At 38.2% G+C, this 12,753-nt stretch overlaps 2 protein-coding genes across 13 annotated transcripts in view; one reads left to right on the forward strand and one right to left on the reverse strand.

Moving 5' to 3' along the window:
* RARS2 (arginyl-tRNA synthetase 2, mitochondrial) overlaps positions 1-7,569 on the forward strand; it is an 80,074-nt gene extending 72,505 nt beyond the window's left edge. For all 7 annotated transcript variants that reach the window (XM_082405978.1, XM_082405983.1, XM_082405980.1 and 4 more), the window contains 9 exons: positions 1,126-1,186; positions 2,402-2,478; positions 2,981-3,105; positions 3,705-3,772; positions 3,857-3,966; positions 4,420-4,515; positions 5,450-5,524; positions 6,906-6,969; positions 7,451-7,569. In XM_082405978.1, coding sequence (XP_082262104.1) covers positions 1,126-1,186; positions 2,402-2,478; positions 2,981-3,105; positions 3,705-3,772; positions 3,857-3,966; positions 4,420-4,515; positions 5,450-5,524; positions 6,906-6,969; positions 7,451-7,537 — 763 coding nt within the window. In that variant the 3' untranslated portion in view covers positions 7,538-7,569. The remainder of the gene's footprint in view (positions 1-1,125; positions 1,187-2,401; positions 2,479-2,980; positions 3,106-3,704; positions 3,773-3,856; positions 3,967-4,419; positions 4,516-5,449; positions 5,525-6,905; positions 6,970-7,450) is intronic.
* Positions 7,570-8,891: 1,322 nt separating this feature from the next.
* The window catches only part of SLC35A1 (solute carrier family 35 member A1), a 45,131-nt gene continuing 41,269 nt past the window's right edge, over positions 8,892-12,753 (reverse strand). For all 6 annotated transcript variants that reach the window (XM_082406011.1, XM_082406012.1, XM_082406008.1 and 3 more), the window contains one exon: positions 8,892-12,749. In XM_082406011.1, coding sequence (XP_082262137.1) covers positions 12,622-12,749 — 128 coding nt within the window. In that variant the 3' untranslated portion in view covers positions 8,892-12,621. The remainder of the gene's footprint in view (positions 12,750-12,753) is intronic.

Raw genomic sequence — 12,753 nt, forward strand, 5'->3', positions numbered from 1 at the left:
CATACGTCACGAAATGATTATCACAATAAGTTTAGTGAACAGCCATAGTTTCATATAGATAACAAAACTAAAGAAATAGAAAAAAATTTTTCTTGTGATGAGAACTCTTAGGGTTTACTCTCTTAACATTAACTTTCATATATAACATACAGCAGTGTTAATTCTATTTATCATTTTGTACTTTACATCCCTAGTACTTATTTATCTTACAACTGGGAGTTTGTACCTTTTGACCACCTTCATCCAATTCCCCCTCTCTCTATCCCTTGCCTCTGAAATTCTACAAATCCTATCTCTTTTTCTATGACTTTGTTTGGTTTTGGATTATAATTGACCTACAACACTACGTTAGTGCCTGTTACACAACATAGTGATTTGGTATTTCTGTATATTCAAAATGATCACCATGGTGAGTCTAGTTATGATATGTCACCATACAAAGATATTACATAGTTATTAACTATATTCTCCACAAGTTAATTAGCTCTAATTTTAAAATTCAATATTTAAATAATTTTCACCTAAAATTTTTCACTTAAAATTTTATAGTTTATGGTTTGTTTTTAAATATTCTGTACTGTGTGCAAACTGGGTATTTTGTCCTTAACCAGAGATAAGAGGTAAGTGGAATTTTTGTCAAAGGAATTTATGGTCTTTTTAAATGCTTTAGAAAGTATTGCTTTCGAATGATCCAAAGACGTTGGAAGAGTAGCTAGAAGATACTATATCACCTATGTTTTAAATATGTTCTTTAAGAAAGTATATTGCAGAAAAGTGACAGGAAGGTAATTCTTTCCAGTAGAGGCTTAGTTAACAAATCATAAAACATTTACCTATAAACACCTTGCCTAGAGCTATTTAGTTATTATTACTACTTGTCCCAGAGCTTTTATTTATTTTTGATCTTTTCACAGCACTTTCATAATTCTTTTCCCAAAGCTGTTTTTGTTATTACTACTTTGTATCAAAGTATGGTACTGGGATTATATAAGCATGGGTACTATACCCGAGGCTTGGAATAACAGTAGTTCTTAATGAGAAAAGCCTCATTACTATTAAATAGGTAAAACAAATTATTACCCAGATCTGCTTAGTAACTCTTAATCTATGGCCGTTTTTTTTCAGAGATCTTGCAGCTGCTATAGATCGAATGGACAAGTATAATTTTGATAAAATGATTTATGTGGTAAGTAATCACAATAAAGAACAAAAGGTTATGATCCCTACTTCATGAAAACTGCAAAGATAGAAATTGAATGCCTTGTTGAAAAACTAGGCAAAAATAATTTTCTCAAACTATAGAAAGGATTCAATGTTAAGTGTATGTATGGTGGCAAACACTATGTTTAAAAAAAAAAAAACTTAAAAATGAAAAAGTTCACATTGCTTCATAGTAAAAAAAAAAAAAAAAAAAAAAAAAAAATTACCCAAATGAATGGTTATGTGTAACAAATATGTACATGTCACTATAATGCATTTTTTTAAAATAACTTTCTATTTTAAATATTTTAGGACTCACAGAAGTTTCAAAATGGTAGAGTTTCCATGTAGCCTTCAGTCTTCTCCAAAGATAATATCTTACATAACCATGATACTTTGTCTATACCAGGAAACTAACATTGGTAGAGACCTTAGTTAAATTTCACCAGTTTTTACACACGCTTGTGTATGGGCATGGTGGAGGGGGGTATGAAATTTTATCACGTGTAGATTCATGTAACCATCACCACATTCAGAATACAAAACTGTTCCATCACAAAACAGCCTCTCTTATAGCAACCACTTAATAATCATGCGTTCCTCCAACCCTAACCACTGGCAACCACTGCTCTGTTCTCCATCATACCGTTTTGTCACTTTGAGAATGTTATATAAATGGAACCACATTAGGTAACATTTTGAGGTTGGCTGTTTTCACTCAGCATAATGAATGCCCTTGAGATCCACCCAAACTATTGCATGTGTCAATAGTTTGTTCCTTTTATGCTGAGTAATATTCTAGTCTCCTCTTCCCTTCCTTTCTTTGTGTGTGCAACCTCCCTTTCCCCGAAGGAAAAAAAAAGTTGCTATTAAATATCTTTTTAGAGCTTAGCTTTGGCCTTCTTGGAGATAAAGGTCATAACAGCTGAGAGAGGAGGAATTTAGATAGAATACTCAGAAGGTTAAATTTCATATTCCCTCCTGACTCAGTGGAGTGCTGCAGCTCTTACTTCCTTCTGTTTTAGAGGACTCACCTTAGACCTTCTTCTGGTGGCATCTGCTTTGTGTGCTTATTTAAAACATATCCACTGACAGTGACTCTAGTCTGTCAAAACTCAAACATTTTAATTTGATTTATGTCCAACCTATTGTAGATTAACTTATCAGTGTTCTTTTATTTTAAATACATTTTTTTCTCAAGACAGATAAAGGGCAAAAAAAGCATTTTCAGCAAGTGTTCCAAATGCTGCAGATCATGGGATACGACTGGGCAGAAAGGTACCATACTGTCTGCATGGTTCTTAATTGCCTGCTCAAGATTAAAGTTTTGCTAGGTCAGCCATGTCCAAAAATGTAGCAAATTGTTAAAGATTTTCATTCAAACTTCACTTCTTTGTTTCAAGATGTTAGTGTTAGATGTTAGAAAAAACAGATTTGTTCTTTGTGCTAATTTTTGTCCTGGTTATATTAATTTCTAGCTTATAAACATTTAATAAATGGTTTTATTAGATATCGCTCAGTGGCTTGATTTTCAAAATTCTTAATTCCCATCTCCTTTTTTTCATAAAGGCAACTAGTAATTTAATCATATGCTAGTGATTATGAAATGAAGCTGTGTGTTTAACATCTTCTGTGGCATACGTCACAGCATATTTCAATTTATTAATTTTTTAAAACCTCTCTATGAGAGTTGAAGTTAAGACTATTCTCTATAAGGGTATTGTTATATTCTTTGATCACCAGCTCCTTTTCAGTGAACTAAGTGCCTGCTCCATTTTAGGTGCCAGCACGTGCCCTTTGGGGTAGTGCAGGGAATGAAGACGCGAAGAGGAGACGTTACTTTTCTGGAAGATGTTCTAAATGAGATTCGATTGAGGATGCTACAGAACATGGCTTCTGTTAAGAGTGAATTCATTTTTTTGTTGTTACAGGCATAACTTACGTGCACTTTTATGTTTTGCTGGACTCCTGTGCAGTGTGATGTATTATGACCATCCCTCCATTGAACTTTCATAAACCTTGGCACAAATAGCTTTGCTAATTCAAGGTGCCAGCACTTCTAGACTTGCTGCTGGGCTGTTACTCAGTTTAGTAATGGGAATCGATACACCCTGAGCCTCTTTTCCTGGGCAGCTTCAGCATTGTCACCCCACGGTTGGAGTGCCTGCGCAGAGTTCCTGTGTTCCATAATCAGAAGCAAGTCCCAAGTCCTTATGGCTTTGTTTAACCTTCACCTTTGGAAGAATAAGTACCAGCTCTATCTAATGTCTTACAAGGGATATTTGTAAGAAAAATAAATTCGTGTTTCTTCCCTTTTAACAAAGGCTTGAAAACATCATTATCAAAGTTAAATCAGCCCACATTAGGACAGTTAATTGCCTGCTGTACACCTGTTTATTCTTGATGCTGTCAGCATATGGTTTTGTCAGGTTTTATCTCCACTTTAGTCCCGGATTCTGTACAGTTTCATGCAAGGTTAAAGGAGCTGCCTTTGTCTATTTTAGCTACCAGAGAGCTGGAGAACCCCCAGGAGACAGCAGAGAGGGTGGGGCTCGCAGCCCTCATCATTCAGGTCTGTGAAGACTGCTTCCCGGGAGAGCCTTTTATTTGGTACTAGGACAAATCCCAGCGCTGAAGATTTCCTCTGTCATTTTAGGACTTCAGAGGTTTCCTGTTATCTGACTATCAGTTCAGCTGGGATCGTGTTTTCCAGAGTCGCGGGGACACGGGAGTCTTCCTGCAGTACACACACGCCCGCCTCCACAGGTGAGAAGGGCCTGCAGGGAAACACTGGGCTGCTCTGTCCTTCCCAGGGTGGGGTCTGGATGGAGTGATTCCGAGACCAAAGGCCCTGTTTTCTGGGCTTCTCCGACATCTCACATTCAAAACTAGTTGAAGTACAGTGGACCTCTTATTATGTTTGGATCTTGTGGGGTTTTTTAAACATTTATGTATTGCACACCTATGAAACGGAATGCTTTTATGTATATTACCTTATTTAGTACTCAGAATAACCCTGCCAAAGAGTATACTCTGTTTTCAGATGAAGAAACAGATTTAGGAAAAACTGAGGCATTGGGTCAAATGATGGTAGCTTCTGAGTCTAGGACTATATTAAGGAAAGCAAGACTGTGCGTTATGAGGTGATGTTCATCACTTGCAACTGAGTCCTAGGATGACTTGTTTAATCCTTTGTTGTGTTTAAACGTGTGATAACAGTTTGGAAGAGACTTTTGGATGCGGTTATCTAAATGACTTCAACACTGCTTGCTTACAAGAGCCACAGTCTGTTTCCATTCTCCAGCATCTTCTCAGGTACAGTTTCCTAACATTATCAAGTCTGCTTCTGCTCCATGAAATGACTGTTGTAGTTTGCTGACCACTGGAATCAACAGGCCAGTGACTGTAGACAGCGCTTTTCCAAAGGTGTGACCAAAAAGTGATTGCCTGCCCTTTGGGAGCAGACAGAGGGCATGCTCACGGCTAATCCTTGGGCTTAAAAAATATTATCACCATTGAATTAGCCCAGGTGTCTAACACCCTTTAGGTCATGGTGTGAGAACGTAAAGCCTGGTAAAAGCATAACCTTTTAGTGTAGAAACGATCATCTTCTCACCCTCTGTGATAAGTGAAGGAAGATCCCTGCCTTTGTGCACCGTCCCTGAGACCATAAGCCCTTCATTTGCCTCTTGGTTTCAGTTCAGCTTCAAATACACTGGGCAAGAGACCATACTTCTGAGCTCTCATGAGCATTATCCGTGAAGCCAGACTTGTCAGGAGAGACTGACGAATATCTGGAAGGGATATGGAGGGTTAACAACAAGCCCTGTTTCTCTGATTGCCACACAGTGGTCAGTGGTTCTTTCCTGGGATGAGGGGTTAGTTTACTAACATTTGGCTAATTTGTGAGGAAAAACAAGCCAACCTGGTTTTCTTGGCAGTGAGTAGACTCCTGTTTGCTAGATTATGTTCCTAAGCATGGCTAGAGGCTTCGTACATTTAACAGCCATGATTTGAGTCCTTGCTTTGGGCTAGGCCTATGGGATCTCAAGGTGATTTAGAAAGTACCTGCCATCAAGGAACTTGTAAGAAAGAAAGATGTGCCTTTACCTTCAAATTTATGCAAGGTCTTTTTTCATATATCTTCTACCATTAATGATATCAAGTCAACCTTACATCGTAGATCTTAGCTTAATGTAATATGCACCCAGCCTTCCCCTGCCAACCACTCCTGTCATCTTTCTTTTAGGTTCGATGAGGTGCTTTATAGGTCAGCCCAAGACCTTCAACCCAGGCACATTGTCAGTTACCTTCTAACTCTAAGGTATGTTATAAACTTGCTATTTTGGGGTATTAAAAGACATTTGATATGACAAAGGACCTTTCTTTCATCTAAAGGTCTCCTATAGACAAATCCATTGGCCTAAAAAATTATATGCTTTAAGTTACAGGAATTCTTGCTTCATCTTTGCAAATTAGCAGTTAATGTTCATTCATTCATTCATTCATTCATCCAGTGACTGAAGGTCTGGTCACTGGAGTCTAGTGAACAGGAACCTATAGGTACATCATGGGTGGTCACAGTACAGCACGTGTTAGGATAGATTGGACATGAGGGGCAATGTTAGGGCACTTAGCCCAGCCTTGAGGGCTCAGAGAAGGCTTCTCAGAGGAGAGGAGTAGATGTTAGTCAGGAGAAGCAAGGGGGCAGAGAAGGAGAGAAAAGCCCCGAGTTGAGCAAGAACATGATACATTAAAAGAACTTCTGGGAGAATGAGTATGTTGTGTACTAAGGCATTCTGACTTATTTTCAGGGCAGTGGGGTTCATAAAAAGGTTTTAAGCAGAGGCACAGAAAAGTCAGTCTGATAGAGGGTAGAGAATGAATTGGAAAGCGAGTAGATGACGCTTGGATAGAAATTTCATGGTGGCTGTTTTAGAAAGTTTGAATAGAGGTTGAGTTTTATAGCAACAGTTGTATCTTCTCATAAAGCTATTTAAGAAAGGAAGTATTTGCTTTTACTCAAGATTTACTGAAATCAGAGATTTATTGGGACTTTTTTCTTGAATATGCTTTTTACCTTTCTTCCCCAGATTTATAGATTTTTTTTCCTTTAATTTCCACTTAGACATGTAGAGATGAAGAAGCCAGAAAGTCTTATTAAATGTCACTTAATCATTGAAACTAATGTCATAAGCATCATTTCTCTGGCACTGTTCTTCTTGCTGCCATAACCTAAATAGAAAAAATATTTTAAAGAAGAGTGGCCAGTGTATGCAGAGTGGATTGATAACTAGTCTTACCCCACCTCCTCCCAGTACAGAAGGAGACAGGCCAGACCATGTTATACATTTCATCTTGAGGGATGCCTAAATAAGGGAAAACTAATTATTAGAAAAGAATCCCCTATACTTGTAAAACTAACAATAAAATCATAATCTTAAGAACAATGAAACTGTAATCATAATACCACCTGGTATTAGTAGAACCAGGACCAAAAATCTAAAACCGGAGTTTAGTGTTTTTCACTTTGCCAGTTATTGAAAAGCAGTGAATTCAGCCTCAACTTCCCAACTTTGGAAATATCCTTTAGTGGCTCTCGGCTTTGATTTCTCTAAGTTGAGGGAGTAAGATTAGATATCAAGCTTATATGTTACACAGGAAATTAGCTGGTCCTAATCATGATTATTCTCTTCCTGTTTCAGTCATCTTGCAGCGGTGGCACACAAAACACTACACATAAAAAGCAGTCCTCCTGAAGTGGCCGGGGTATGTTATGTTGAGTTTTGCTGTGTAATGTAATCTCTAGCATCCTCAGACTTATTACTGAGTCAGTCTTGTAAATGTTTCTAAAATAGCATCCTGTTGTTCAACTACAGCAGTGTACTTATACACTCAAGGTAATAATTAGAATTGGGCTGTAACAATCAATGTTACTTTCCAACATACTTGTCCATGAAACACCTTTTCCTACATCAAGTGATAGGGTGATTAGTTCCCCTTATCTGAAGCTATACTTTATGGTGTTACTGTTACTCCCACTCCGCAACCCTTGGGTACCAGTCTTACTATAACAAATTCTAGGAATTTGTCTTCCTTTGCCTACAGGAAACCCTAGGGCACTTGGAGATACTGTTCTACTTTAAATTAGAAAAAAGTTAGAATTACTTCTAAAAGCAATTTTATCTATTCACTTACAGTTAGCCTGTTACTGAACTGACCTTGAATCATTCTTGAATTTATTTTGTAGGCCAGACTTCATCTTTTCAGAGCTGCCCGCTCAGTCCTAGCCAACGGAATGAAACTTCTTGGAATAACACCTGTATGTAGGATGTAATTTCTAATTAAAATTGCTTTTAAAATACTAAATGAATTCTAGTTATCTATTCTTACATGCCTTGCTATTTAGAATAGAATTGAAACTAATATTCTGTGTCAGAATCTATATTTTATTGTCTATATTTTATTAAGTGATTTATCAACTTATTAAATCTTTATCTTTTAAAAAAATCATCTGAGTTTCCTCATGGTCAATAAGTACTAAACAGACTTTTGTTAAACTAAGTTAAATCTTTTTAAAGTCATTGTGGTCTACCGGAGACAAAGGATTAGAGTTTAAACTCTGGCTTGAGGGGTTTTTTTTCTTTTTTAATTGGAGTATAGTTGATTTACAATATTACATTAGTTTCAGGTGTACAACATAGTGATTCAATATTTTTATAAATTAAACTCCATTTAAAGTTATTACAAAGCAATGGCTATATTTTCCTGTGCTGTGCAATGTATCTTTCTTCCTTATTTTATACATAGTAGTTTGTATCTCTTAAGCCCCTACCCCTATCTTGCTCCTCCCCCCTTCCCACTCCCCACTGGTAACCACTAGTTTGTTCTCTACAGCTGTCAGTCTGTTTTGTTATATTCATTTGTTTGTTTTATTTCTTAGATTCCACATATAAGGGATAACGGAGTATTTGTCTTTCTCTGACTTATTTCACTAAGCATAATCTCTAGGCCCATCCACGTTGTTGGGAATGGCAAAATTTCATTCTTTTTATGGCTAATATTCATGTATATACACCACATCTTCTGTTGATGGACACTAGGTTACTTCCATATTTTTGCTATTGTAAACAGTGCTGCTATGAACATTGGGGTGCGTGTATCTTTTTGAATTAGTGTTTTTGTTTTCTTCAGATATATACCCAGGAGTGGAATTGCTGGGTCATATGGTAGTTCTATTTTTAGTTTTTTGAGGCGCCTCCACACTGTTTTCCAAAGTGGCTGCACCCATTTACATTCCCACCAACAGTGGGAGTAAAAGTCCCCTACTGTGTCTGTGCGCAAATGTGCACACTCCTCGTGAGCAGTGTCCAGGCTTCCCACAGCCCTCCTGTCCCACCAGCCCTCAGACCAGCCAGGGGGCTGCCTTCCCTGTGCCGGACCCAGGGCTGGGGTGCCCAATATGTGGCTTGAACTGCTCACTTCCAGGGAGGATCTCCACCCGTGTGATCTCCCTTTTTCTGAGTCCCCTCCCTGGGGCACAAGTCCCAACCTGCTCACTTCTCTTCCCTTCCTACCCGATTCTGTGTGGATCTTTCTTACAGCCTTGGCTATACAGGAGTCTTTCTGCCAGTTTCCAGTTAGTTTTCAGTGAGACTGTTCCACATGTAGATATAGATAGATAGATAGGATTTTTTTTTTTTTAGTTTTTAAATAATTTTTTATTGAAGTATAGTTGATTTACAATGTTGTGTTAATTTCTGCTGTACAGTGAAGTGATTTGGTTATACATATTCTTTTTCATATTCTTTTCCACTTATGGTTCATCACAGGATATTGAATATAGTTCCCTGTGTTATACAGTAGGACCTTGTTGTTTATCCATCCTATGTATAATAGTTTGCGTCTACTAATCCCAGACTCCCATTCCTTCCCTACCTTGGCAACCACAAGTCTGTTCTCTATGTCTGTGAGTCTGTTTCTGTTTCGTAGATATGTTCATCTGTGTCATATTTTAGATTCCACATATAAGAGGTATCATAAGGTATGTCTTTCTCTTTCTGACTTACTTTGCTTAGAATGATAATCTCTAGGTCCATCCATGTTGCTGCAAATGGCATTATTTCATTCTTTTTTTTAATGGCTGAGTAATAGTGCATTGTTTATATATTCCACATCTTAATCCATTCATCTGTCGATGGACATTTAGGCTGTTTCCATGTCTTGGCTATTGTGAATAGTGCTGCTATGAACATACAGGTCCATATATCTTTTTTTTTTTTAATTTATTTTTGGCTGTGTTGGATCTTCATTTCTGGGCGAGGGCTTTCTCTAGTTGTGGCGAGCGGGGGCCACTCTTCATCGCGGTGCGCGGGCCTTTCACTGTCGCGGCCTCTCTTGTTGCGGAGCACAGGCTCCAGACACGCAGGCTCAGTAGTTGTGGCTCACAGGCCCAGTTGCTCCGCGGCATGTGGGATCCTCCCAGACCAGGGCTCGAACCCATGTCCCCCGCATTGGCAGGCAGATTCTCAACCACTGCGCCACCAGGGAAGCCCCATATTATCTTTTTGAATTATAGTTTTGTCTGGTTATATGCCCAGGAGTGGGATTGCTGGATCATATGGCAATTCTATTTTTAGGTTTTTGAGGAACCTCCATACTGTTCTCCATAGTGGCTGCACCAATTTACATTCCCACCAACAGTGCAAAGAGGGTTCCCTTTTCTCCACACCCTCTCCAGCATTTGTTATTTGTAGACTTTTTAATGATGGCCGTTCTGGTGTGAGGTGGTACCTCATTGTAGTTTTGATTTGCATTTCTCCAATAATTAGCAATGATGAGCATCTTCTCACCACATGTAGATATATTTTTGATGTGTTCATGGGGGGAGGTGAGTTCCACTTCCTCCTACTCTGCCATCCTATCTCCTCTGCCTTGACATTTCTTACAGTGCCATTCATCCAAAAACTCTTCTTGTAACTGAGATTATGTGTTTCCATGTTTTAAAATTGATGAGGAAGAAAAATCTCAGTTTTCTTAGAATTATGACTGTTCTTAATAAATTTCAGGAGCACAAAATTGAGCTTTTTTGTCAATACAGCTGACAACTACTCCCAGAGAACAGGTCTCATACTTTTCATGGCTGTATACAGGTAACTCTTACCAGACTATGTGAACTGGGGCATTGAACACATTTGAATAACAAGGAATTACTTTACAGATATCAAATTAGGATCTTTGTAAAAATTAGTCCATTAAACCACATTTGAAATGGAGTTTCTCAAACAGTTTCATGTATCTGCGTATTGGTAAGTATATTTTGTGTGACCTGCTTTAGGAAACATGAGTAGGATGTGATCTGTTTGATGGTTACAGCTATCCTCACCTGAGAATTTCCATTCAGATCTGTTATAATTTATTCTAACTATTGCTACTAGAAATCTTCTGAATACCAATGACAATCTAATTTTATGCATAGAGAAGCAAATTAGCATGAACTAAAGCTTCTTTAGTTGAATGAGCATAGTTTTATATTGGCAAGTATGGTATACCTTCTTAATCCTAGAAAAGACTCCAATTTTAAGTGAATTATCTTCCAGATTGTTTATTTTCTACTTAAAGTATCATCAGTATTTCCTTAGCACAAATCAGCCACGGAATAAAAAGTTGGGACATGTTTTACACATCCAATATCTCCCTCCCCTTCTTTGAACAAACATTCCCCTTCCCAGATCTGTGGTAGCTTCTTTAGTATTTGTTTTTTGGGGGGGGGGGGGGGGAGTTGTTTGTTTTTAATATCTATTTATTTATTTTGGCTGCGCCGGGTTTTAGTTGCTGCGTGTGGGATCTTTAGTTGAGACATGTGAACTTGTAGTTGCAGCATGCATGCAGGATCTAGTTCCCCAACCAGGGATCGAACCTGGGCCCCTTGCATTGCGAGCGTGGAGTCTTACCCACTGGACCACCAGGTAAGTCCCTTCCTTATATTTGAATCTTGAGTAAAATGACACAAGGGACAGTGATGGTTAGAGCCGAGTCTCTCTGAAAGCAGCTCTCTGAAAAGGCTGTTCATTAATTCCTACAATTTAGAGCCATACAGCCTTGATTGCAGTCCTTATAAATTCCTTTTTTTTTTTTAAGGCTAGCTGGAGGAGGTTTATAGCCATTTTTTGCAACCAAAGAGCCTTGATAAAATTACAACATACAGAAAGTAAAAAAATTAATGTTTTGGGCTTGTGTTTATGTTTCTGCATTATCTTTTTTTAAAATTTATTTAATTTATTTTATTTTTGGCTGCATTGGGTCCTCGTTGCTGCACACGGGCTTTCTCTGATTGCGGTGCACAGGCTTCTCATTGTGGTGGCTTCTCTTATTGCGGAGCACAGGCTCTAGGGACACAGCCTTCAGTAGTTGTGGCACACGGGCTGAGCAGTTGTGGCTCGTGGGCTCTAAAGCGCAGGCTCAGTAGTTGTGGTGCACGGGCTTAGCTGCTCTGCAGCATGTGGGATCCTCCCGGACCAGGGCTTGAACCCGTGTCCCCTGCCTTGGCAGGCAGATTCTTAGCCACTGAGCCACCAGGGAAGCCCATTTTTGCATTATCTTAATGGTCATATCTACAATACAAATAGTGATCAAACAGGTTTCATATAAATAAATTTTTATTGCTGAATTTTCCCATAACATTATAGAAATTTTTTTTAAAAAACACTGAAATTTCACAAATTATTGAGCTCAACAGTTAAACATACTTCATAAAAAAAAGTACAAAAGTGACATTAGAAATATTTTTTGAAGAAAATTATATCATCTAAGAGCAAAGAAATGTGAATCCAGACAATGAATGGCACAAATACAGCACTTTAAAGGAGTACTCAGTCACCATCCAGAAATCATTGTCTGAGTTATGAAATAGATTCAGTTTGAGATTCAGTTTGTTTCTGAACTAGCCTGTCTTGTCTTTGCCTCTCTTTTGTAAGAAAGAGCTAGGTCTTTACTGCTGCTGGGACCAAATACTGTACATGCATTGGAGAATAAGGACGGGTCACCCTTCTCCCCTGGTACCTGCACAAGAGAACAGTTAGTACAGAAATGGCTTTGGCACTTTAACCCTTAACATAATCCCAAACCTTGTTAATTAAATATTGTAGCCTTGCATGATTTTTTTCTAATACCACATCATCTCCATACTTTATATGTACATTATATATACAATAGTAAAAATCCTTCACTCTAAAACAAAACAGGTTGATTCCAAACAGGCCACATTAAATCTTTGTAGCAATACACTCACGTAGCTTTCTTCTTAATGCTTATGCGACACAGTTTTTGTTCATTTTTTTAAGCTACCTTCTGGGATTGACTTAAGGCTCTAGTTTAATGCAAATGGTTTAGTCTTAGCAGGAATCTCTTTTGAGGCTAAAATCACACACCACCGACTCTCTCTTTTGAAGTTGGTTCTCCTTGTTGGATGGATGTAGTGTCTTGCCTGGGTAATCCATAGAGATATATAGAAACACATACAAGAAGAGTACCCAGAGCAAAGGTGAGTGCTGA

Source organism: Balaenoptera borealis, assembly GCF_965194805.1.
Source record: "Balaenoptera borealis genome assembly, chromosome: 9".
In the NCBI taxonomy this organism is placed as follows: Eukaryota; Metazoa; Chordata; class Mammalia; order Artiodactyla; family Balaenopteridae; genus Balaenoptera; species Balaenoptera borealis.